Source organism: Psammomys obesus, unplaced genomic scaffold, assembly GCF_907164565.1.
Source record: "Psammomys obesus unplaced genomic scaffold, mPsaObe1.curated_primary_1811, whole genome shotgun sequence".
Classification (NCBI taxonomy): domain Eukaryota; kingdom Metazoa; phylum Chordata; class Mammalia; order Rodentia; family Muridae; genus Psammomys; species Psammomys obesus.
In genome coordinates this window covers 17914-38599 of record NW_026589730.1, presented here as the reverse complement: position 1 = coordinate 38599, position 20686 = coordinate 17914, and the positions used below count along the sequence as shown (strand labels likewise).

Here is a 20686-nt window from a genome sequence, read left to right as displayed (position 1 = left end):
TAAAATTTTCATAAAAAATATCGTTTTTTTGCAAAAAAAAATAACCGTCGGAATTTTTCTGTTCTTTTACTTTCAATGAAAAATTCTATCTTGTTTCCCGGAGACAGGTAGCGGGGCATACCATAATGGGAAGTCCCCACCCCTAACCTGGTCAGCAGTGGCCTCTCCCAACCTGGGAAACGTCCCCATCACCCAGAATTCCAACTGGTAAGCTGGAAGTGGCCTTTCCACACCCACAAGTTGCACCTCTAACTGGAAGTGGCCTATCCTGTCCCCAGAAAAGCCCCCATCACCAGGAAGTGACAGACCCCAAGTCCTGAAATGGCAGCCCACTCTCTGGAGGTGCCCACCCAGTATCCCAGCAGTCACTCCAGATCGCACGCGCACCACGTCCCACAGCAGGGCTGCAGCCACGGCCGCCACACGTTGTACAAAGTGCCCAGCTGCTGGCGGACCGTCCCACTGGGCCCCAAGCCCTCTATCACACGCTCGTGCTCCCGCTGCACGGCATGCAGAGCCTCAAAGAGGGCCGGCTCTGCTCCTGGCAACAGCGGCTGCGTCTCCCCGGGGTCAGCACCTAGCTCGAACAGCAGGGGTGGGTCATGCTCCTTGATGTCTCCCACACAGGGGCACACCCCCCGCGAGGGGCATGCCTGGCCTGGGGTCGAGGGGTCAGGGTTTGGTGTCATGAAGTGAAACTTCCAAGTCTTGCCAGCTGTGGGGGGGCAGAGACCAGGGTCAGATCGGAACTTAAGTACATCTGGAAGTAGTCTTTCCAATCCCGGAAGTAACACGTACAAGGAAGTGTCCTACCCAGACTCGGAAGTAACATAAAAGTAGCATGTACCCAGACCCAGGACTATTCCATAAAAGTGCCCTATCCAGACCCAGAAGTCACCCAAACAAGAGAGTGCCCTCTCTGTATCTGGAAGTAACCCTTTCAAGGAAGTGCGCTATCCAAACCCGGAAGTAACACATACAAAGAAGTTTCCTACCCAGACCTGGAAGTAACCCATAAAAGGAAGTTTCCTATACAGATCCGGAAGTAACCTACACAAGGAAGTATCCAATCAAGACCTTGAAGTAACCCATTCCTGGAAGTACTTTCCAAGCCCAGACATGCACTACCCAGACCCAGAAGTATCCCCTCCCTACTCCCCCGGGGGTGTGGCCTCACCATCACGCTGCACAAATCGGGCAGCATGAAGGAAGATCTCGCAGAAGTGCAGTAGGATGTGGTGGCCCGAGTGCGGGGTCTCCCCCCTCAGCAGGGGCAGCAGGTCCCGCCCGTCGATCTCTCTGTGCAGTTAGGGGATGGGATGGATGTGGTTCAGGTGTTTGAACCCTCCCCCTCACCATGTTCCCAAGATGGCAGCCCTGAGGGCCTGCCCACCTGAACTGTCCCCCCATCTCCCTCATTTCCTGTATGATATAATGGTGTCCTCTACTACAGTCCTGCCTTATTCCCCATGATCACTTCCTGTATGACATCAGTTGTCCTTGCTCAGAATCACTTCCTTCCTGATGCCATCATAGATGCCCTAGTCTCACCCCCACCTTCCCCAAAGGGGCCTCACTTCCTGTATGAAGCCCTAACTTTCTGCTCATCTGTCTCCTGTCATAGACCCCTGCCACCACTTCCTGTATGCCACTATGTCCACTCACCTGTCCTCTGGCAGGGCACCGCCTGCCAGGCCAACCACGGTGGGGAACACATCCATCAGGCTTGTGGGCTCGTCCACAACCCGACCTTCGGGCAGCACACCCGGGAAGCGGAACACTCCAGGCACACGGAAGCCGCCCTCCCAGCCACCCATGCCCTTGCCGCCTGTGACCAGAAGTGGGGGAGGGGCGAGACAGGAAGTCAGGACAGAAGCCATAAGTGGGGGCATGGTGGTGTCTGGGGGTCACACTGAGGAGAGCAGTCGTGGGAGGAAGCAACTGGAAGTTGGGAAACAGTGAGACAGGAAGTCAGGCCAGAAGCAGGAAGTAGGGGCATGGGATGTAGGGGTACTGGGAAGGTGGGGAGATGTGGGTCACCCGGAAATGGGGAGCTGGGCAGCACCAGAAGGAAGCTGAGGTGGGAGGGAGGGTGGGAATGAGGACCTCTGGGGGCCCCTGCTGCTCACCCCGGAAGACCCCATTGCTGCCCCCTAGTGGTCCCGCCTCCAGCCAGGCACCATTGTCAGATGTGAAGTACACGAGCGTGTTCTCTGTCAGCCCCAAGTGGTCCAGAATGGACAGGAGGCGGCCTGCAGGGGAGGGGGTAACGGGTGAGGATGGACCACGTGATGTCACTTCTACCCCACCTATCCCGAGATGTCAGCCCAAGCAAGGGACAGGAAGTGGCAGCAGAAAGGACAGAAGGTAACATCCTGAGGGAGGAAAGTGGTAGGGACAGAAAGTGATCTTCTGAGTGACAGGAACTGCAGCCCTGCCCACCCTATGACATCAGTTAGCCTCGCCCACCACTGCGATTATGCCCACCCCGCGTCCTGCCATCACTCACCGACCATCCAGTCCAGCTCTTCCACATTGTCCCCGTAAACCCCGTGCCGGCTCCGCCCCTGGAAATCTGGCTTAGTCACCAGTGGGATGTGTGTGTGCAGGAAGGACATGAGGAGCAGGAAGGGCTGGTCCGAGTGCCTGGGGGAGGAGGAGGGGCTGTGACGTAATCAAGGGGCAGAAGCCTGGGAGTGCCCGCCCAAGCTTACTGCGGGCATCGACCCGTCAGGAAGTTGAGCATCGGTCGGTCAGTTGATTCACTGGTCAGTGTCGATTGCCAATCCATCAAGCATCAGTCAATAGATCATGTCATTCATCAGTCGATCAATCACCAATTCATCAATCAATCAATCAATTGATCAACTGACCTGTTATCAATCGATTCACCCCTCAGCTGTCCATTGCCAATTCATCAAGTATCAGTCAATCAATCATCAGTCAATTGATCAATCAGTCTATTACCCATCCATCGATCATGTCGATCAATCATCAGTCAATCGATTAATCATGAATCGATCAACCAATCAGCTGTTGATAACTGATCAATTAATCCTCAATCACCAATTATAAATCGATCAACCATCAATCAATCAATAACCGATCAGTCGTTCATCAATTAACTGACCCATTATCCATCCATTCACCTGTAAACTATCAATCGCCAACCCATCGATCAATTGATCAATCTCCCATCTATAAATTATGTCGTTTAGTTATCAGTCAATTGATCACTCAATTTAGTTATCAGTCAATTGATCAGTCAATTGAACAGTCAATTGATCACTCAATCGATCATCCTCCGATCCACTAACCTATTATCCTATTATCAATATAGTAATATACCATCTATTTATCACTGATCCATCCAGGGCCAATCAGCAATCAGTTGATCGATCATCAGTCAATCATCTCTCACCAATTCATCTCTCACCTGGCTATCGAGCATCAATCAATTCGACGATTATCAATTAGTCATCGTCCATCATTCGTCGTTCACTTGATCGTTCGCCTGTCTATCGATCATGTCTATCAATCAATCATCAATACATCAACTGAGCCACTGTCCATTAACCTACCTATCCATCGCCGATCCATTGAAAATCAATAACCGGCCAATTGATTCTGCCGATCAATCAATCACCAATTCATCAATCATCACTTGATCAATCAACTGATGATCAATCAATCATCAGTCGATAAATTAATATAGCAATCAATTGACCCATTAGCCATGGATTCACTCGAAAGTTGATTGTTGATCCATCGTCAGTCAATAATCAATCAATAATCAGTTGCTGAATTGATCAATAATCCATCAACCAATAGATAACCCGTCCATCGATCTTGTCAATCATGACTTGATCGACTACCAATTCATCAATCATCACTCAGTCATTAATTGATTGATCAATCAAGAATCTATTAACCCATCAGCTATTGAAAACTAATCCATCGAACATCACCCCTCCATCAATCTTGGTGATCGATGATCGATCACCAAATCAGCAATCATCATTCAATTATCAATCGATCCATGAGTCAATCGTCAGTCATCAATCAATAATGAATGGATCAATTGGTTAATTGATCACCCATCCATCAATCATGTTCATCAATCATCAGTTGATTAATCACTGATTCATCAATCTCTCAATCAATTGGTCAGTTCATCCACAATCAATCAATCCATCACCATCCATCATTTGTCAGTCACTCAATCAATCACCCATCGAGTGATCATGTTGCTCAATCGATCAATAGATCAACTGAGCAATTGTCCAATGATTCACCTACCGATCTGGCACCTACCAATACCGGATCCGTCGATCGTTACTCAATCAACCACCATTCATCACTCGATCGATCGATCGTCAGTGGATCTGTTGACTAGTCATCAATCAGCCATCAATGGATCCCTGTCCACCGATCATGTCAATCAATCAATCAATAATCGATCCATTTTTGACCCTCCTGTTGATCTCCAGAATCGATCGACTGATCAGGCAATCAATTAATCTGTCATCAATTGATTGCTGAGACGCAATGATCATCATTCTATCGATCATTCATCATTCAGTTAGTGAGTCGATGAGCATTGTCATCGACCAATCATCAGTCAATAATCAAGCGATCCATCAATCACCAATTCATCAAGTATCAATTGATCGATTAATCAATCATCAATCGCTAGCCCGACCAATTAATCAACAGCCCCTTTTGTTAGCCCCTCCCCTCCCAAGCCCTGCCCTATAGCCTGTCCACTTCCTGACCCCACCCTTTGTCCTCCTTGGCTGCTCCCCTTGCCTTAGCTCCACCCCTCCAGATCCCTTTCCTCTAGGCCCACACATTCCCTGACCATGACCCTTGGGCCCCACCACCTGCTCCTCACAGGGACAGGAAGACCTCGGCCTCGCGCAGCAGCATATCCGTGACACGGTCGAGCCTCAGGGGCTGCTGGGTAACCTCAGCTCCACGCATCAGGAAGCAATCCGCCCTTGCCACCAGCTCGCCTGCATGACGTGCTACCACTGACGCCAAGATGGCCACCGCTGCCAGGACACATGCCAAGATGGCCGCCGCCACACGCAGCCGGAAGGGGTGTCCTATGATGCTGCCCATCATGACCGCCGTTATCAAGATGCCAGCCGCCCCTGCCCCGAAAAGCCGTGCCCACCAGAACAGGCGCTGCTCCAGCACTGCTCGTTTCTCGGAAGGCCACGACTCTAGATGGGGAGGCGGAGGCCACACCCCTCCTGGCGGTGCGCAGTCTCCCATCATGCCCAGCGGCAGCCCCGTGAAGTGGCTGAAGCCGTGCCTGTGCGGGTGGTGGCAGAAGTCGGTGGCCGAAGAGCAGCTTAGGCCCAGGTGCCACTTTCCTGTGGGCGGGGGCGGGGGTCAGGTGCGCGGAGCCTCAGTGATGTCATGCCACCTCTGTGACATCAGCATCACTCCTAGTGTGTACACTTTCGAGATGAGGAGACACTTCCTTGTAGACCGGTTTGAGGATTGGAGGATTGGAGGATTGAGCCTCAATGACATCAGGTCCACCCCCAATGTGCACACATTCAGGATAAGGAGAAACTGGGGATAAGGAGACACTTCCCTGTAGGTGGGGTATGGGGAAGAGGGTGGGAGGGGCCTCACGGACTCCCATGTGGGCGGGGTTAGGGGGACCTCAGTGACATCATTCGGCCCAACAGGCATGAAGTATCACAAGGATCAAAGGGGTGGGGCAGGGCCTTGATGATGTAATCCCCCCAAGCATGCATACTTTTGGTATGAAGGTGGGGTCCACCCTACCCGCCATGACATCTAGACGCACCGAGCAGCCCTGTGACATAGCCATGCTCCTGCAGAATCCTCGCGAACGTGATCTCCTCAGGAGGTAGGCCGCCTGCACCTGCCGCCCACTGCAGGACCCGGTGCCCACGGGCGGAAGTCATGCCTAGGGATAGAAAAAGCAGGGTCAGCAGGTGGAAGAGACTGCCCCAGCAACTGATGTGGTCAGAGTTCATTGGGAATGACTGAGGATTGTGACTGGAAGTGGCCTCATCTTCGATGGGAGAGGCTGAGCATAGTGACAGGAGTTGATGTCATATTAGATGGTAGGGATATAGGGTGATGACAGGTAGTGATATCACCTGAAAACCACAACCCATACCTTAGGGGAAGGGACTCCTGACATTGACAGGAAAGGGCATAACCTGGGGAGTCCACCATGAAGCTAGCCTGAGAGGAAGTGACATCATCCACGAGAAAGGGACAGGGCCCAGGGTGGGTGACCCCAGTGGGAGGCTCAAGGGGAGTGACATCTCCAATGCCAGAGGGGGCGGTTGGGGGCTCACACAAGAGGGAAAAGTGATGCTGGGGGCGGAGCTAGGGGGACCCTGTCAGGGACAGGAAGTGACGCACCTGAGCGAATGGGGTAGCGGCCAGTGAGGAAGGCAGCACGGCTGGGCGTGCACAAGGAGGAGGCGGCCAGGTGCTGTGTCAGCATCACACCCTCCCTGGCAAGGCGGTCGATGTTTGGGGTCCTGCGGGGGGAGGGGCTTGGTGAGGGGTCAGGGATTTAGGAGGAACAGAGCTTGGGACAGGGCGGAGCTTAGTGGGCAGTGGGGATGAGGAAGGCGCTGGTTTGGCTTGGCGTGGGTACAGAGTGAGGGACAGGGCTTAGGGAGGGGCTAAGTGATAGGCAGAGCTGATGAAGGGGCGGAGCTTGACCTGGCACAATTCTGAGGCACTAATATTTTATTACCTACTCCTTTAATAAGGACCCCAAAAATTATTTCCTCAAGGGTAAAACTGTATTCATCATTTCAAAAAATGGCCCCGTGGAAGGGCAATGAAAAACAGGATCACTACTACTCAATTTCCCTCTCCTCACAAGTGTAGCACTGGCAAAGGGCAACAACCTGCTGCCCCCTAGGACTGCTTTCAGCCCCAGCCTCTCAAAGGTATCTATCTCCAGAGCAGGCTGCGGGTTTCCCTCAAAATGAAACATTCACAGGTGACAGGATCCTAATGGAAATGTAGAGTACTGCCTTGCTCGACCTCCTTAATCTCACTTGTAGGTTTCATATGGCAACCGAAAACAAGACACCTGTGGGGAGAAGCTAAGGGCCCGTGGGGAAAACCACGGTTTAGAGCAGCCAGGACCCTTTCTGGAGCTGCATCCTGTTTGGGGGATTCCCAGCCCCACCTGTAACATAAGAAACAGGGCTGACAGGCTCTTTTCTCCAAGTATCAACAGCTGTTAGTACTGCTTTTCTTTCAAGACAGGACCTTGCTGGGTAGCTCGGGCTAGACTGCCAAACCATGGCAATCCTCCTGCCTCAGTAGAGTGCATGAGCTCCCATACCAAGGTGCAGTTCTGTTTAAAGTTTCTGGGATAGAACAAGTCTATTCACAATAAAAAGATTTTTTTTAATAGTCTAACATGCTCCTACGTCTATCTCTTAACAGACTGTCGCCTTAGGGAACAAAATTAATCATCAACACTCTTATCCTCCTAAAGCACACGCTCCAGAAATGGTGGTCGAACACCACAGAACTTACACCTCGAAAAAAACAAAACAAAGCAATAAACGATAAACAAAAACAGCAGCCATTGTGGACATTTGACTAGGGACGGGACTTAGCGAAAGCTGGTTTGGATCTCTGAGAGGGGTGGGGGCTTGTCAAGGCAGGGCGGGGAGTCCGGGGTTGGGGATTGGTTTTGATGAGCTGGGGCAGAGCTTATTGCGGGGTTCTGGGCTTCTCATGGGGGCGGGACTTAGTTTATCAAGTGGCACCACGGTTAAAGTGCTGTCGGGGGCGGGGTTGAGCTTGGGTGCGGGGGTGGGGAAGTGGGCAAGGCTTAGTTCGGGCGGTGGCGCATCATGGGCGCGGTTCAACCCAAGGTACACCAAGAGACAAACCGTGGCGGCGGGTTTAGTGGGGGCAGCCTAGGCGGGACTTAGAGCAGAGGGGCGGGACTGGAGACTTGGCCTGGAAGTTAATATCCTGTGGGGATGGGGCATTTAGTGCCGGGGGCGTAGTTGCTGGTTAGAGGCTGTCACCACGGGCTGTGCTGGGCCCTCACCTTCGTGGGTGACGCCCTGACGAGGGCGGGGCTTAGTTGGGGCGGGAACTATCTCTGGGGCTGGCTTGTCTCAGCCAGGGGGAGTGGCTTCTGTCGGGAATCAATGAAGGGGGCGAGGTTGGGCGGGGGCCAGAGAGCTCACCGCAGCGAGCGGTTCCCATAGCATCCGATGTCACCAATGCCCAGGTCATCAGCCATGAGCAGCAGAAAATTGGGGCGGGGCGGCGGGGCGCGGAGACACGCGACTGGAAGACACGCGACTAGGAGGCGAATCATGATGGCGAAGGCCATGACACTTTCAGTTCCTCAGGGCGGATCTTCTGAGGGGAGCGGTGGCAGGTCAATCTCCCGCAGGGCCACGCCCACAAATTGCAGCCCTGTCCTAACGGAAGCCCCGCCTCCCGCCAGTCCTTTGCAAGCCATCCCATCAGTCCCCGCCCAGGGGACCTAACACTGCTGCAGCGCCCGCGGTACTCCACTGGAAGAACGGCGCCTCCAGTAAACCGGCCCCGTCCATCACGAACACCGCATTCCATCACAGTCTCCGCAACTGGGCTCCATTGAAACCTCCGCGCTGCCCGCCCTCATCCCCAGTCCCCACCGGAAGTTCCGCTCCTACCCATCCCACGACCCTCCCAGCCGTCACCCGCTGTCCCATCACAGTCTGTCCCCGGACGTGCCCGGAAACCGCCGTGACCCACGCACTCATGACCAGAAGTCCCTCACCCGCTGCCCTGTCCTCCCGAGTCCGTGTCCCTAGAATACGTCTGACACGGACCCCTCCACACCGGAAATCCCGCCCCTCCTCCCATCCCTACCCGGCCGGCCCTCACCCGCCTCCCCTGTCTCCTGTCCCGGGTCCCTGGAAACCACCGCTTTAGGAAGGCTCGTTCTGGTGGCGGCTGCGGCGCTAAAACCTCGATGGGAGGGGCTGGGATTGCAGGTGAAGGGGTACCTACGTAAAGGTCACGTGGGTCCCAGCGTGCACTGCGGCACTTTTCCCGCCCCTTACCTCAGGAACCTGTGGTGCGGTCACTGACAGCTACCTGTAGTTGGGGGGGGGTGGCCTTCCAGAGTGGGCTGTGCCCTGAATTAAAGGGGCGTGGTTACGACGTTGGGGCGTGGTCTGGTCAGGGAGCTGTGGCCTCCTTGTAGAAGGAGAGTGCCTGTTCTCGGGGGCGTGGCTTCGACGTAGGGGGCGTGCCCTTGTACTGGAGACGTGGCCTGCTCGTCCATAGCGGGGTTTGGTCCTGGGGGTTGTAGCCCTGTTTTGGATCCCTTCACAGGAGGCGTGGCCAATCCCCAGGTGTGTCTTGATAACAGGGCATGTTTGCTGATGACAGAGGCTTGGCCTGACCTGGAAGTATCCCTCAGTGTCACAGTCTTACCCCAGACTGACCCGGAAGTGCCCTCATTGCCTCAATGTGACCCCAAATCAGACACGGAAGTGGTTTCTATTCCTCTTACCTCAACTTCCTCCTTGTCTTCCTCTTCCTTCTTTTCCCTGTACTTCCTGTTCCTCCACTTTCCCTTTCACTTTCTGCCCCATCTCCCACTCTGCTTGCCCTCTTCCTTAGGAACTGTGTTACTTTTTGCCACTTCCTCCTCTTCCCAAGCCTAGGTGAGAAAGACGCCCACTGTGCCAAGAACCGGGAAGGGCGTGTGCGAGGACGTGTGTGACAATGTTAAGACGGGTGTGATGACAACCAGGCTTCTCCCAGGGACACTACTCACTCACTTCCTGCCCAGTGACAGGCACACGTGACCCGAAGTAATGGCATCACAGATGCTGCCATCAAGAGTACACAAGAGACACGGGCATGTGCTCATGTTGCTGGCCTTTATTGGGCAATTAGCATGTGTACTCCTGAATATGTAAATGAAGTCAGGACTCTGTCCTGTCCTCGGAAGCTCAGTCCTGGTCGCTTCCTGACATCATTTTCTGTATCCTTGGCACTTCCTTGTCCCGTGCAACATCACTTCCTGTTCCAAGGCCTTAGTCACTAATTTCCACATACCGGCCCCCTTTGTCCCGTCACTTCCTACACCCCTACTAAATTTACTTCCTATATAATTTGTGAGGTAATGTTATCACGTGACATCACTTATTGTTCCCCATGACTACCTGCTCAATCACTGTGCTTATCACAGTGACTTACTGTTTGTTTCCTGGCCCCATCAAGTCACTTTCCGTGTCCATGTGACTTCCTGTTAAATTCCTGTGCCCCTTGTGATATGACATGATCATGTTAGGTCACTTCCTGTACCATGTGTGATGTGATGTGATCAAGTAACGTAACTTCCTGCTTACCCAGGAACACCAATTAAGTCCCTGTGGCCCTTGTGATATGTGATCCTGTGAAGTCATTTCCTGTGGCACTTGTGATATGATATGATTGGGTTATGTCACTTCCTATGTCCCTGTGACTCCTCGATTACTCCCTGGACCCGAATGCCATCACTTCCTGTCTACTCTTGACTTCCTGGTTTTCATTTTCTGTGCCTGCTGTGATATAATGTGACCCTGTGACATCAGTTCCTGCCCCCATCTGACTTCTGGTTCACTTCCTGGTTCCCCTCACCCATCCCGCCCAGGGCTTCACTTCTGCCATGCCCCCACCAGCTGCAACCATGGTTTCCAAGCCAGGTTCCCCAGGGACAGCTGGTCTGGCACGGGGATCACAGAGGCAGCATGCTTGTGTGCAGCACGCACAACAGTGGCCAGGATGTCGGGGAGGCGGGGCTCGTCATGCAGGGTCATGGGTCTGCGCTCACGGGGGTCCCGAGCCACATCAAACACCAGTGGGGGGTCGTGGTGGACCAGGTGGGAAGAGCCTCTGCATGGGCACACATGTGTGTCAAAGCAGCCGCTGGCGCCCGGGGGGCTGAAGCGGGGTGTGAAGAAGAAGGCCTTCCACACTGAGCTGCCTAAATGGGGGAAGCAGGGATGACCGTATGGCATGGCTCATGCTTTGTTACTCAGTGAACCCCCACCCCCCAAGACGTGCACTCACCGTTGCGGGGCCGCCAACGCACAGCCTGCAGCTCCGCATTGCAGTAGTGGAACAGGAACTCGTGCTCTGAGTGCTGGGTGTGCCCCAGCAGCAGTGGCATGAGGTCTCGGCCGTCAATCACCCTGCAGGGACGTGCTGGTGATTCCGGGCTGGACGTCATGCCCGCATGCACAGCTCAGACATGTATATATCACACAGATCCGGGTATATCACACACACATGTTAACACACACACGTGCACAGCTCCATCACACATACATGCCGTGCACACCTGTCTTGGGGCAGCTTGCCACCCGCCAGCCGCACGATTGTCGGGAACACGTCCATGTTGCTTGTGGGCTCCTCGATCTCCACGCCGGGCTTGATCATGCCCGGCCAGCGCACCAGGCCTGGCACTCGGATGCCACCCTCCCAATTATTGCCCTTCCCACCTGAAAAGGAGCACATGTGTGTGACACATGTGCTCAACGCAGTGGCCACCATGCACACATGCATGTGTGACCCTCCCGTCACGCCACCGCCATGCCTGCCTCACCCCGGTAGATCCCGTTGCTGCCACCGTGCATCTCGCCCTCAGCGCTCACTTCCTCCACATGTGCCCCTTGGTCGGATGTGAAGTACACCAGTGTGTCATTGGTCAGGCCCAGCTCATCCAGGGTGTCCAGGACACGGCCTGCGGGGTGGTGGGGGGAAGGAGTGGGACATACCAGTTTGTCAGGTAATGTTGTCCTCACAGGGAAACACACATTACAGGAAGGGCCCCTTGCCCATGGCGTGTGCGCAACACTGGCATACTGAGGAGATGCTAATGAGCCATGCCCGGCATGCTAATCATATGTTTGCTAATTACCTGTAGACCTGCTAATGATATGGTAATCGCTCTTGATCTTTACCCCTCACCTTATTCAAATTTGATGACATATGATAATGAGCTGCTAATCAGCCTCACCTGAGTCAATGGCCCTGTATGCTATGATACTGTGATGGTGACATGCTAATCGCATGCTAATGAGATGCTGATCACTTGCCCCATCTATCCCCATCATGATAGCTATATAAAAGTGATATATTAATTAGATGCTTATGAGACACTGGTTTCACTTACCACAATAATGATATGCTAATGAGATGCTAATGATTTGTTAATGCCTATCACCCTCTCCAACTCCCTTATGATGATGATATGCTAATTGTCTATTAATGAGATACTAATAAACCCCACACTTTCCACCCCATGATTGCAACATGCTAATGAGATGCTAATTATCCATGCTACAGTCCATCCTTTCTGTTGATGATATGCTAATGGAATGCTAATTACCCACGATCCAGTCCATCTCTTCAGCTGCATCCCCATAAGCTCCGTGCCGGCTCTTTCCCCAGAAGTCGGGTCCCGCGAAGTGTGCAGTGTGCACATGCACAAGAGACAGGAAGAGCAGGAAGGGCGTGTGCGCGTGCCTGGAGAGGAAGTAGGTGATCACAGGCAGGATTTAGCTGAGTTACATAAAAGGAAGTGGCCTAGTTACAGATGGGATGAAGCTCTGTCAGAGACAAGAAGTGATGATGTCACAAAGAGGAAGTAGTGATGTCACAGAGAAAAGTAGTCATGGCACAGAGGGTAGCCTTGTCAGAGACTGGAAGTGATAATGTCACAGACAGGAAGTAGCCACATTGTAGGCAGAAAAGACTAATGTAAGACACAGGAAGTCATCATGTGACAGACAGGAATTAGCAGTGTCAGAGATGGGCAGTAACGATTTCACAGATGAAAAGTAGCCATGTCACAAACAAGAAGTAGTCTTGTCACAGACAGGAAGTAGTCATGTTAGAGAAAGTAATAATGTCACAGACAGGAAGTCATACTGTCACCAACTGGAAGTGACCATGTCAGAGAAAGGAAGTAATCATGTCAGAGAGAGAGAAAGTAATGATGTCTGTGACAGGAAGTAATGATGTAATAGGTAGGAAGTAATGAGGTCAGAGACAGGAAGTAATGTAATGGACAGGATTTAATGGGATCAGAGACAGGAAGAAAGAAATGATGTACTAAACAGGAAGTAACGAGGTCACACACAGGAATTAATATCACAAACAGGAAGTAGCCATTTCTCTGACAGGAAGTGTCTGTGCTTGGTCTCCCTCCATCCCCACCCTGCCCCTTCGTCCCTCCCCCGACCTGCGCAGGAATCCTGTGGCCTCATCAGCAAGCCCATGTCCAAGCCCAGTGTAGTTGGTGGGCTGCTGGGCGATGTGGAAGCCCGACATGAGGAAGCAGTTGGCCGGCCGGAAGCAGAGGTGGAAGGTGAGGTGAGCTGCCCCCAGGGTGGCGGCCATGATTCCGAGGGCTAGGAAGGCCGTCCCGGGCACGTGCACAAGGCCCAGCATTCGCAGCACCGCCAGCGTGAGACCCGCGGCCGCCAGCGCCCACAGTGGCCCGTAGATGAGCATCCGCAGCGCGGGCATGAACACGGTGCCGGAGCCTGGGCGGCAGTCCCGCAGGTTGGTGGTGGGAATGCCGTGGAAGAAGTCGAAGCCGTGGCGCTGAGGGTGGTGGCAGAAGTCGGAGGCCGTGCGGCAGCTCAGCCCCAGGTGCCACTTCCCTGTTGTGGCAGAAGGGCAGAGAGAAGAGGAGAGATCACAAGTGGACATGGCTGGGCATGCCAGCCACTTCCTGTCTGTGGCTCAACTACTTTCTGTTGGCTATTATGGTCCTGCTCACTTCCTGTCCCCTGTCAGTCACCCACCTACTTACTGTCAATAATTTACTCACGTCCTGTAACTCACATACTTCCTGTAAATACCTAACCCACTTACTGTTCTCATGTTGGTCACTACCACTCTTCCTTTTGGCCATCATGGTCCTGGTCACTCACACACTTCCTGTTAATAACTGACCCATTTCCTGTCCCCCAGTCAGTCGCTCACCTACTTTTTTCACCTGCTGTGCTGTATCCATCAGTGTGAGGTTATGCAGTCACCACAAGGTCACACCCACTTCCTTTGGCCATTACAGTAATGTCATGACCTCAGGATAGCATCCCACCACCTTCCTGTCAGTCAATCAGCCACTTCCTTTCAGTTTACCAACAACTTCCTGTCAATAATTGATGTACTTTCTGTCCTTCTGTCAGTTGCCCACCCACATTCTGTCAACAATTTACCCACTTCATGTTAGTTGTTCTATCATTTCCTGTCAATAATTTACCCACTTTCTGTTCCCCTTTTGGTTGTCCACCAACTTCCTGTCAGCCACTCACACGCTTCATGCCCCTTCGAGAGTTCTGCCACCTACTTCCTGTCAGTCACCCATCCACTTCCTGTCATCAGTGCAGTGTTCCTCTTGCTTCCCCCTACCACTTCACCCCCTGCACACTCACCCACGAGCCCCGTGGCATAGCCCTGCTCCTTCAGAAGCCGTGCAAAGGTGACCTCATCAGTGGGCAGCCCGCCCGATGATGCTGAGAATAGGAACACGCCCACACGGTTGTGTGATGCCATGCCTGTGGAGGAGCGATAGAGTTTGAGAGGTCACAGGGTCATGGGGTCATAGAGGGGTCACGTGGGTTATGAGGCTCCTGGGTGAAAGTATAAGGGTTTGTGGGGTATCAAAGGGTTAAATGGTCATGGGTGGTAGTGGGTGAGGGTGCAAAGGTCACGGGGGTCATAAGGGTCACAGGTCACTCACCAGAGCGCACAGCGTAGCGACCTGTGAGGAAGGCCGCACGGCTGGGAGTGCACAGGGGCGCAGCAGCCAAGTGCTGTGTGAGCTTCGCACCTTCCCGGGCGAGACGGTCAATGTGTGGCGTCCTATGGGGGGGAGGGAAAAGGAACCAGAAGTGGAAGAGGAAGCAGAACGGGAAGTTGCATTGGAAGCAGAAGAGGAAACGGAAGAGGAAGTTGGACCAGAAATGAAATAGCAAGTGTGACCATCAGATGTGTAGCTTGAGTTGTAGCAGGGAGTGGAACAGAGAGTGAAATGGAAGTGAAACTGGAAGTGAAAGAGGAAGCAGAACAGAGAGTGGAACAGGAAGTTGAAGAGGAAATGAATCCCAAAGTGGAAAGGGAAGTGAAATAGTAATTGTGACGGATGTGTAGCCAGAAGTGAAGTGAACTGGAACAGGAACAGGAAGCAGAACAGGAAGTCAAATAGAAAGTGTAACTGGAAGTTCAGCTGCAGGTGTAACTGGAGGTGTAGGTGAAAGAGTACCCAGAAGTTGGACTGGAAGTGAAATAGAAAATGTAACCAGAAGTAGGACACTAGAGTTGTAGATGGAAATGGAAACTGAAGTGTAGCAGGAAGTGGATGGGAAGCAAAACAGGAAGTGTAGCCAGAAATATAGCTGGAAGCATAACTTGAAGTGGAACAGGAAGTGAAATAGGAAGTGGAACCAGAAGTGCAACTTGAGGTGTAACTAGAGGTGTGGCCTGTAGTGTAGCTGGAAGTGGGACCAGAAATGAAAGAGGAAGTGCAATCTGAAGTGTAAAAAGGTGTGCAACTAGAGGTCTAACCAGAGGTGTAGCTCTAAATGAAACTGGAAGTGTTACCGGAAGTGAAATAGGATGTGTAACCAGAAGTGTAATTGGAGGCTTACCTGGGTGTGGAACAGAAATGAAACCAGAAGTGTGTTCATAAGTGAAACAAGAAGTGGAACCTGAAGTGGAGCCTGTAGTGTGCAACTGAAGATGTAGCTGGAAGTGTAGCCGGAAATGGAACAGGAAGCGAAATAGGAAGTTTAACCAGAAGTGTCACTGGAGGTGTAGCCGGAAGTGGAACTAGGAGTCCAACCAGATGTGGAACCGGAAGTGAAAGAGGAAGTGGAACTGGAAGCAGAGCAGGAAGCTAGCCGGAAGTCCCTTCAGCCCACCTTTGCACCCTCACCTGAGTGTCGTGTTTCCGTAGCACCCAGGGTCCCCGATGCCGAGGTCGTCTGCCATGATGAGCACGATGTTGGGGCGCGAGCGAGCAGCAGGGGCCAGGGCAGCCATGAGCAGGAGGGGGAGGAGGGCGGGAAGCATGGCGTTTCTTCCTGCGGGGGGAGGCAGGTTCACTTGGGAACACATAGGAGATCACACACATTTATGTAGTTACACATTGAAACGAACACATCTTCAGTTACACATTCACTCCTCATGCGGGATGAGCCTTCTAGTAACTAAGTAAGCCTGTGCGTGTGTAAAAAAGTCAGTGTGAATCTGTGTGAATTCACACATTCCTATCGTCTGCAAGACTGCATGTGTGTGTACGTGTGTGTACAGATATGTACCAGTTACACACACTTATGTGTTCCCATGTAAGTACGTGGAACCTGTGTGTGTATAGGTCCGGGTATATGTGTACACACTACACACATGTAAGTAAACACATGTTTTGTCCCCATGTCATGTATATGTTGATTTGCGACACATTTGTGATGTGTGTGCGACACAGACACACGGACACAGCTTTACACAATCATCCATGCATATAAAACATACGTCACATGCGATAGACGGACACGCTGCATAAACACGCATCCGAGTATGTAAAACATGGACATCACATGTATCTCACACTGTGGAACAGGAAGTGCAAGGACTGAGTCCACACAAGGCCAGAAGTGACACGCACAACTACCCTGGCGCACACTCATAGGCAGCGGTGACCCCACTGTGACCCGTCACCCCTTGCACACATGGTAGCAGTTTCCCCATTGTGAAGCCCCTTTTGCCCCCTTGCACACTCACCAGCAGCCGTGACCCTGCCGTGACCCCGGGCACCGACTGAGCTCCAGGGCGGCTGCCGGGCAGGTTATATAAGTCCCCGCGCTCAGGTTCGTGGGCGTCGCAGGGGTCACGGGGTCAGTGACAGGGACTGGCGTGAGTCAGGGCCCTGGGGCTGGGCATGCTGGGGATGAGCATGTATGGGCTTGAGCATTAATGTATGGATTGTTTACCTGTCGGGAGAGGGGCGGGGAATGGGGTGACATGGGTGTCATGGGGGTTCACGGGGTTAACCCAGGGGTCACGGGGTCACAGGGAGGGGTCACGTGGGAAGAGTTAGGGCTTCTTGCACGCCATAATCGTACACGTTAACATATAGTGCTGGGGTGTGAGGTAGGGGCGTGGAAGTGGTAACACGCAGGTCACGGGGATCGTTGCGGACTTCAGGAGAGAGGAGAGGGCCAGGACTTCCGGCGTGTGTGAGCTAAATGTGTGTGTTAATGTATGGATTGTTCACATAGTGGGGAGGGTGTGGCACGGGGTCATTGGGTGACACTGGGGTGTAAAACGGGGTCACTGAGGTCTCGGGGAGTGAGTTAGGGTGTAAGTCAGGGGGCAGAGCCGAGGCAGAGGTCATGACGCAAGAGCGGAGGTATGGATTGTTTACATCGCTGCCCGCGTGAGTGTGTCTGTGTGTCTGTCTGTATCCATGAGTGTGGGGGCGGGGATTCCTCCTTCCGCCCCCGCGGGGTCATGGGGTCAGGCGGTGGGCACGCACGGCATCCACAGTGTATTAAGTCACCCTCCATCCCTGGGACCAGACAACCAGGACCTCCCAGGAGACTGAGAAGAAACAGCGGGAAGACAGCGCAGGCAGGGCAAAAGGGGCGGGGCCTTTGGCGCGTGTCGTCTCGGCTACGCCGTGAAGGACAGTCCCACCCGGAAGTGCTCGCTAAGGTGTGCTCGGAGGGCGGAAGGGGCGCGACCATATCGTACGCGTTGCCTGTGTTATCAGCCCCTACTGCCTGTATAATGGATGTCCCGCCCACCCACCGGAAGTGACCTTTGCCAGGTTCGCAGGATGGATGGGTCGGGGTCGTCAGGTCCGAGTTCGACTAGGCGACTCTGATTGACAGGCACCGCCAAACCAGACACCGGAAGTCCCGGTTTTCGCCTGCGGTTTGGGGTGGAGCGTTTCCGCAGGGGAGAGGAAGGTAGGGGCGGGGTCACTTACGTCACCGCCACACACGCTCACAGGTGTGCCCTCGCCCCTACCCGCAGAGCCTGCAGGAGGTTTGGCGACCCGGGCTTGAGATCTGAAGTCATGCGATGCTGTGTGTGTGAGTGTGTGTGTAAATGGTCGTGTCCCCCCTCCTCCCCTTATTTCCGCGCTGACATCACCGCCCCTCCAGCACACCCTCCACACCCGTGTCTCAGTTTACCCGGCGCCGCCGACGCTCCGGCTCCCTGCACACGTGCGCGCTCGCCCACAGTCGACCGCTTCTGTGTTCCCTGCCGGATGGAGGGTGAGCGTGTGAGGGGAGGAGGGGGAGAACCAGCGGGGACCAGAGTGTTTTGAGGATTGTGCAACGCGTACCGGGGGGAGGACTTGGCGCGGAGGGATCGGGGAAGTTGGTGTACACTGGGACAGGGCCGGGCGGGCGCTGGGCCCTGCAGCCCAGTTCGCGTCTGCCTGTGTCTGTGCTCGTGCAGAAGTGTGCAGATCTGTGGATCTGAGTGTGCAGGCGTGGGTGTGAATGGGTGTGGACCGAGTGACAGGTTGGGGTCTGGACGCAGATCCATGCTCGTTTGCAGAGGGACTAAGGGATGTACAGAGGGAGAGCTGTGCACTTACATGTGTGCACATGGGTCTATTTGAGTGTACACATAGGTTTGACACATCTCTGTGTCCCATATAAGTGTGTGTACATACGTCGGTCCCACATGTGTGTGTAAGTGCACGGGTGTGTAAGTGTGTAACGTACACATTTCCCAAGGAGCTGATGGAAGAATTAATGTGTCCGTGTGTGAGCATCTGAAGGCGCCATTAACATCCATGTGCAAGTGTGTTAACGTGTGTCAATGCATGGCCGTGCAGTTACACTACAGATCAGTGCTCAGAGACACACAGAAGACACACATTTAAACACATTTGCATACACGAATATATTAAAGGGTGACCATGCTCACTCGGGGACATTTCACACACTTGAGGACGAGGACAAGCACACATGTGAACATTCACATGTGAACGCATTCCAGGGAAGAAACGTCCATGTGCAACTACACTACTTTTATGTCAATGTGGCCAACGGTGAGCTGCACACTGAAGCAGCTATTTAAATATATTTGCATACGTGATTATGTAAGCATGACGGTGTGAACATTGGAAAACAGCAATGTGCACGCGGGTTAACGCAGAACACTAACATGTAAATAAACGAATATAGCGATATGCAAATGCATGAAGACATTAACATGGAAATGCACCATCACATCAATATGCAAACATACAGAGTAATATGTAAAGATCGGAATGCATTAACATGTACATATTTAAATACTGATTCAAATATACAAATATCGGTATGTAAGTGCGCAAACACGTTGATATGTAAATATGCAAAACTGAAAAGTAAATGTATGAATATTATGTAAGTATACAATTATATTAATATGTGAATATACAAGTGTAGTTATGTGCAAATATGTAAAAATATAAACACTAACTTGTAAAAATGTGAATAAATTAATAAGCAAATACGCAAATGGTCAATATGTAAATATACGAATACAGCTATATGCAAATATATGGCACAGTAATATGTAAATATGGCAATATCCTAACATGTAAATGTGCGAATGTTAATACGTGAATATATTGACACATATTAATATTTGAAACTCTAAAACAGACACGAGTGCATATCTTAAAATACATTTAAGAACATATTTGCATGAATATATTAAGGCTCCATGAATAATCACACGTAAACATTTAAAACGTCAACCTGTAAAACGAGTATAAACGTACAGGCGATCCCGGGCAAGATGATTATGAAAATGTATGCTAATGAGGCCAGAGAAACTGAGGCAGGAAGGGGTAACGGCGACATGGCAGCGGTTTCTAGGGACCTAGTCCCCGTGTCGTCAGGTGAGCCCAGTTTCCCCCACCGGGTTTCTGCCGCGCCTACACCGGGGTCGGAGAACTACACTCCCAGCGTATCTCCTGCCACCCATTGGACTACAAACATGGCCGCCGCTCACAGAGCCCTTGGATCGTCAATCTTCCCAGTCTCCCTGTCCTCACCCCAGCCGGGGCCCTGGAGCAGTAGTGGACTGCGATTCCCAGAATCCATTGTAGTACACGCCCTCGCTTGTTTCCCGTCCGTTCCTCATGTCTTCTTAGGTCCACCGAAAATCGAGCCGGATCCCGTTTTCCCCGTACAGCCGCGGAGCCCATGGGACATTCTGTGACCCTCGTTTGCCCCACCCCTGAGGTCGGAGAACTATAATTCCAGCGTGTCTCGCGACGCACAGAGGACTACAAACATGGCCACCGAGCACGGGCCTCTGGGATAGTCTGTAGTCCCCGTCCCCTTCCCCTCGCTTGACCGCAGAGCCGCCGAGGACTACGATTCCCAGAATACCTTGCGCTATTGTGCTTCCGTCGCTGTTTCAGCTATGTCCCGTGGGGCTTCCCAGAGGAACCGAAAGTCGCCCCAGATCCCATTGAACCCGTCCCGTCCCTGGGACCCGCGATATCACCGAGGTCACTGGCGGGGTGATTCCTGAGCTGCGTACTGACGTCACGGCCCCGAGACCTCCGCCGGGTCCAGCCGTGGTGATACCCGGATGCTGCGTTCCCGCGTCACCCGGAAGCAGG

General features: G+C 52.7%; 2 protein-coding genes across 5 annotated transcripts; both read right to left on the bottom strand.

The window, feature by feature from the left end:
* Positions 1-9: 9 nt before the first annotated feature.
* On the bottom strand, positions 10-9121 carry LOC129675195 (arylsulfatase L-like). 3 transcript variants are annotated; one of them, XM_055605197.1, is made up of 10 exons: positions 9099-9121; positions 8229-8406; positions 6418-6539; positions 5828-5950; positions 4895-5381; positions 2510-2646; positions 2130-2252; positions 1666-1828; positions 1178-1299; positions 10-715 (listed from the first exon to the last, which is right to left on the bottom strand). In XM_055605197.1, the coding sequence occupies exons 2-10, from the start codon at positions 8375-8377 to the stop codon at positions 366-368; spliced, it is 1776 nt and encodes a 591-aa protein (XP_055461172.1). In that variant the 5' UTR covers positions 8378-8406; positions 9099-9121; the 3' UTR covers positions 10-365. The 3 variants fall into 3 exon arrangements, with proteins under 3 accessions (XP_055461172.1, XP_055461171.1, XP_055461173.1); XM_055605196.1 differs by lacking the exon at positions 9099-9121 and adding an exon at positions 8920-9086; XM_055605198.1 differs by lacking the exon at positions 9099-9121 and adding an exon at positions 8920-9086 and having other exon boundaries at positions 8229-8403.
* A 792-nt stretch (positions 9122-9913) lies between these two features.
* Positions 9914-20595, bottom strand: LOC129675194 (steryl-sulfatase-like). 2 transcript variants are annotated; one of them, XM_055605194.1, is made up of 11 exons: positions 20111-20595; positions 18243-18312; positions 15980-16127; positions 14786-14907; positions 14478-14600; positions 13277-13700; positions 12422-12558; positions 11636-11773; positions 11372-11531; positions 11101-11222; positions 9914-11014 (listed from the first exon to the last, which is right to left on the bottom strand). In XM_055605194.1, the coding sequence occupies exons 1-11, from the start codon at positions 20261-20263 to the stop codon at positions 10686-10688; spliced, it is 1926 nt and encodes a 641-aa protein (XP_055461169.1). In that variant the 5' UTR covers positions 20264-20595; the 3' UTR covers positions 9914-10685. The 2 variants fall into 2 exon arrangements, with proteins under 2 accessions (XP_055461169.1, XP_055461170.1); XM_055605195.1 differs by lacking the exons at positions 18243-18312; positions 20111-20595 and adding an exon at positions 17864-17941.
* Between the last annotated feature and the right edge of the window lie 91 nt (positions 20596-20686).

Excerpts from the sequence above, each read along its gene's own strand:
- LOC129675195 (XM_055605197.1), bottom strand. The coding sequence starts at position 8,377 with ATGGCCTTCGCCATCATGATTCGCCTCCTAGTCGCGTGTCTTCCAGTC. Across the intron at positions 5,951-6,417 it reads CCGCTACCCCATTCGCTCAG|GCATGACTTCCGCCCGTGGG; the intron begins GTGCGTCACTTC and ends TTCTATCCCTAG. Across the intron at positions 2,253-2,509 it reads AGAGCTGGACTGGATGGTCG|GCCGCCTCCTGTCCATTCTG; the intron begins GTGAGTGATGGC and ends CCTCCCCTGCAG.
- LOC129675194 (XM_055605194.1), bottom strand. The coding sequence starts at position 20,263 with ATGGGCTCCGCGGCTGTACGGGGAAAACGGGATCCGGCTCGATTTTCG. Across the intron at positions 11,532-11,635 it reads CAGCAACGGGATCTACCGGG|GTGGGAAGGGCAATAATTGG; the intron begins GTGAGGCAGGCA and ends GCTCCTTTTCAG. Across the intron at positions 11,223-11,371 it reads GGCAAGCTGCCCCAAGACAG|GGTGATTGACGGCCGAGACC; the intron begins GTGTGCACGGCA and ends ACGTCCCTGCAG.